The 4968-nt window shown below is 47.8% G+C and overlaps 1 protein-coding gene across 1 annotated transcript in view; it reads left to right on the top strand.

Annotated features, from left to right (window-relative positions):
• MYLK2 (myosin light chain kinase 2) overlaps nt 1-4955 on the top strand; it is a 24294-nt gene extending 19339 nt beyond the window's left edge. The window contains exons 10-12 of the mRNA XM_027868065.1: nt 406-558; nt 1190-1322; nt 3664-4955. Coding sequence (XP_027723866.1) covers nt 406-558; nt 1190-1322; nt 3664-3744 — 367 coding nt within the window. The 3' untranslated portion in view covers nt 3745-4955. The remainder of the gene's footprint in view (nt 1-405; nt 559-1189; nt 1323-3663) is intronic.
• The last annotated feature ends 13 nt before the right edge of the window (nt 4956-4968 follow it).

Genomic DNA, 4968 nt, shown 5'->3' with positions numbered 1-4968 from the left:
GTGTCTGAGGTCAGATTTGAACTCAGGTCCTCCTGACTCCAGGGCTGGTGCTCTGTCTACTGTGCCACCTAGCTACTCCTAAACTTATTTTTAAAAAAATATGTATTTTGAATACTGTAATGTAATTGGATTCCTTTGTAATCCCATGAATCTTATTTGATGCATTTAGAAACATGCTTCTGAGAAGGGGTCCATAGGCTTTACTGGGCTGCTGTTAAGAGCCCCTGAAATCTCTAGGGGAAGCCATTCACTCCACTTTGAGACAGTTCTTATGATGAAAAGTTTTTCCTTCCATCTTTCGGCATTTACAACCATGCTCCTCTGACCCTGCCCTTCTCCCTCTCCTCTCCTCCCTCATAACCCTTTCTTCCTCCTCATACTTCCCCCTCCCACCGCTCCTGGCAGGCTGAGTGGCCTCTCCCCATTCCTGGGAGATGATGACACCGAGACCCTCAACAATGTCCTGGCTGCCAACTGGTATTTTGACGAGGAGACCTTCGAGACCATCTCAGAGGAGGCAAAGGACTTTGTATCCAAGCTCATTATCAAGACCCCCAGGTAAGGCCTGGGCCCCTGTCATTTTTCCCATCCTGACTCTCTCTTCTGTGACCCCACCCTGACTCCAGTCCCATTCATTGCTTTCAATCACCCATACAAAATGGCCTACAACTTGGGAGACCCAAGCTCTGGTTCTGATTCTGCTCCTCACTCACTCTGGGCAAATCCCGTTTCCTTTCTGGGCTTCAGTTTCCCGAGCTGTGACGTAAAGTTAGACTAGATCAGTGGTTTTCAAAGTGTTGTCCTGGGACCCCTGGGGGTCCCCAAGACCCTTTCAGGGAATCTGCAGAGTCAAAACTATTTTTATGGGAATCCTAAGACATTTTCATTTCTAATATAGTAAATATTGAGAGATACATTACACACTAACCAAAGGTCTTTGGAGGGGACCTCAGTAATTTTTAAGAGTGTAAAGGAGTCCTGAGACTAAAAAATTTGAGAACTGCTGGACCGTGATGAAAGTGATCCCTAAAGCCCCTTCCAGTTTTGGCATGCCAGGACCATCTTTCCCCCTAGCCAAGGGTCCTTTTCCCCCGACCTCCCGGGGGTCTGGGATATGGGTCAGCAGGGCTCTGCAGAGTGCTGCAAAGGGCGGGGTGGATGTAGGCTCTGACAAAGCCACCTTTCCTAGAGAGCGGATGAGTGCGGCTCAGTGTCTGGCACACCCCTGGCTCAACAACCTGGCAGAGAAGGCCAAGCGCTGTAACCGGCTCCTCAAGTCTCAGATCCTGCTGAAGAAATATGTGATGAAGCGCCGCTGGAAGGTAGTTGGGTCAAAGAGGGGACGGGGAGGCCATTAAGGGTGGGGCCGGCGAGGGGACCCGGAGGAGCTCACAGTGTTTGGGTCAGGGACCCAGGCTGCCCCAAGCTCACCGCCTTGGCATCGAGGCAGAGAGCTGGAAGAGACCAAACTCCTCTCCCGCCTTTTGGAGTTGGGGCAAGTGACTTTCTCAAGGTCACCTAGGTGGTAAGGAACAGACCAGAAATAACACCAGGGCCCTCTGATTTCAAATGATGATCTCTTTTTACTGCATTTTAACTGCTGCCAGATTGGCAATCCTGTTATTTGATTTGGTTCGGTTTAGTCAGTCAATCAACAAGCATTTATTAAGTGCTCACTGTGTGCCAGGCACTGTGCTGATTACGGAGGAATTAAAAAGAAAGGTAAAAGCATAGTCTCTGCCCTCAAGGAACTCACATTCTAAGGTGCAAAAAAAATACGTTCAGGGGCAGCTGGGTGGCGCAGTGAGTAGAACTCCAGCCTTGGAGTCAGGAGGACCTGAGTTCAAATTTGGCCTCAAGCACTTGAAACTTACTAGCTATGTGACCCTGGGCAAGTCACTTAACCCCAACTGCCTCACCTCTCCCCAAAAAAAACTTAAAAAAAAAAGAAAAAGAACATACATTCAAAATATGTACAATGTGAATCACAGAGGATCACAGAACTTGAGTTGGAAGGGACCTTAGAGTCATTTAATTCAGTTTAATAATAATAATAATAGCTAGCTAGCCTTTATACAAAGCTTTAAGGTTTGCCAAAGGTTTTGCAAATATTATCTCATTTGATCCTCACAATGACCCTGGGAGGTAGATGCTTTTATTATCCCCATTTTACAGGTGAGAAAACTGAGGCAGACAGAGGTAAAATGACTTGCCAAGGGTCACACAGCTAGTAAATATCTAAGGGTGGATCTCTCACTCCAGGCCTGGTCCCTATCCACTATGCCATCTCACTGCCTGTGATTTGATTCAATTTAGCAAACATTTTCCAAACCTGTTCTCCAAACAGGGGCCTCACATAAAGATTAAGTGAGACCTGGGCAGTGGGAACTTGTGGACAATAATAATAACAATCGTAATAATGATAAAATAAAGCCTTCTTTTGATGCTTCTCCCAGCATCATGGAGGTAGGTGATGCTGGGCTCTCAGAGGCAGCACAGACTTTGGTTGGTTTTGCCAACCTGTGAAGGTCTTGAAAACAGCTTAGTGCTAGACTGTATGTCTGACTCAGAAGAGCCAGCCTAGCTGAATGTAGAGAGGAAGCTCACGTGTTGACACCCCCCATCCCCACCCCCGAATGCAATGTGGCTTGGCCACAACACCTTATGAGAACCTTCCAAGGTGTGAAGATGCTGTGATGGTTTATGTCAGAATAGTACGTGTCCTGATGAAATCACGGATGCCTGAAGAATTGAAGTGACAAAAGTAACTGCCATCTCTTCACTCCTTTGGGGTTTACAAAGAACTTTCCTCATGACAGATTTAGGCAAGAGTATAACCAGGGTGGGGCAATTGGAGCTTTGTTCTAGGGTGCTGAAATTTAGAGGGCACCAACAGTATATGTATTCCTTTGGTGGAGCTAAAGCTTAGAAACATTTGACCTTAGCATTCAGTTGGAACTGAATCATCTTAAAAAGGTTGATGAGGGGGGCAGCTAGGTGGCACAGTAGATAGAGCTCTGGCCTTGGAGTCAGGAGGACCTGAGTTCAAATCCAGCCTCAGACATTTGAAACTTACTAGCTGTGTAATCCTGGTCAAGTCACTTAACCCCCATTGCCTCACCAAAAAACAAACAAACAAAAAAAGGTTGATGAGAGGGAGTCTTTCATGTTTGTCTTGGCCACATATTATGGTATTTGCTCCAGGTACCATATTTGTTAATTAGAGCTCTGGTGCAATTGTTATTATCCCTATTTTACAGGTGAGAAAACTGAGGTTCAAAGAGCAAAGGGATTTGCCCAAAGTCACATAGGTAGTAAATATCAGAGATGGAATTTGAACTGAAAGCCTCCTCTCACCTGAGCCTGTGCTCTTTCCACTGCCTCTGATACAAAACAATGTGTGATCTGTGCTACAGGATAGGTACCTACAAAGTGATTTAGGGTAATGTCTGAGGAGAGTGAGAGCACTTCCATCTGGGAGAAATCAGGGCAGGCTTCCTGGAAGAGGCAATAGCTCAGTTGGGCCTTGAAGGATTTTGAGAGATGGATATAGGTGAAACACTAATACAATAAACATAAGTGTCCTAAGGGGTATCAATCTTTGAATGAATCTTGGGGGAAGAAAGTTCATGCCCTGACTAGACACTTTCTATTCTCCCCTAGAAAAATTTCATCGCTGTGAGTGCTGCCAACCGTTTCAAGAAGATCAGCAGCTCAGGAGCCCTGATGACTCTGGGGGTCTGAGGCCATGGGGGCTGTGTGGAGGCTGCAACAGAACAACCCAGAGAGCCTCAGGGGGTCCAAGGGCCCTGCAACTGGGAGGGTCTGAGGGCAATGGGCCAGGCCCCCAAGGAAAGGACAGTCGGGGTGACCATGCCTAGACTCCAACAGCTCTGTGCTTGGTGACTTGCCTGCTAACTGAGGCCCGACCCAGGGTGGGGGCTTCCCCTGCCAAAAGGTGGCCAGACCCAGATTCCTCCCTGTTCTCAAAGAATCTTCCTTTCCAGGCCCCCGACACACAAACACACAATTAACCCTCTGGGTCCTGTCATGCTTCCCTGACTGGATGCCGCTCATACACAGGCTTCATAGGATTTCAAGCAAGAAGGGGCCATAGAGATCATGTAGCCCAATTCTCTCATTTGACAGATGGGGAAACTGAGTCAGGCCAGAGTGGGGAAATGGCTCTCTGTGGTCACACAGTGATCAGATATCAGAGCTGGGGTAGGAACCCAAGTCTCCTGGCTCCAAATTCCGTGCCCTTGTTCCTACTGTTGGGTCTTACTCTCTGAGCACTGGAAGAGTGTTCAGTGGGAGGGTCCCTGTCACTGTGCTGGGGCTGTGGAGCCCATGATGGAGAGGTCACAGGCTTGTCTAAAACCCCATCCAGCTTTCACTCCAGAAACTCCTCTGACCTCAGGACCTTGCATCCCATGCCACATCTAAGTAGCTTCACTGCTCCGATCCTTTTTCCCACCCTGCAGCCCTCCAGCCTCAAGGGGAGTTACTAGCCCTTTCTTGGGGCTACTAGGTGGGTGTGGCTCATGGTCAGACTTAGGGGCCCTGGGAAGAGTAGAATACATTACGGCATCATGGAAAAAGAGCTGGATTTGGAGTAATGAGACCTGGATTCAAATTCTGGTTCTACTACTCACTAGCTGTGGCACCTCAAGCAAGTCACAACCTGTGGGCCTCAGTTTCCTCCTCTGTAAGTGAGGGAATTTTACTAAGTGTTCTCTAAGTTTCCTTTCAACTCTAAATCCTATGATCCTGGGTGCCCAAATGCTCCCAGTTCTCCTAAACATGAAGGGTACCCAGACTCTAAATCACTGTTTGCTGGGTGAGCTCTACAGCTGGGGTGGGGGGAATCCAGGGAAAAAACAGTTCCTATTGTGCCAGAAGGCTCATTGCACAGAACAGAAGGAAGAAAGAAAAGAAGGAAGGAAGGAAGGAAGGAAGGAAGGAAGC

This window comes from Vombatus ursinus, unplaced genomic scaffold (genome assembly GCF_900497805.2).
Source record: "Vombatus ursinus unplaced genomic scaffold, bare-nosed wombat genome assembly UNPS02014786.1, whole genome shotgun sequence".
Lineage (NCBI taxonomy): Eukaryota > Metazoa > Chordata > Mammalia > Diprotodontia > Vombatidae > Vombatus > Vombatus ursinus.
This window is presented reverse-complemented; position numbering and strand designations above follow the sequence as displayed.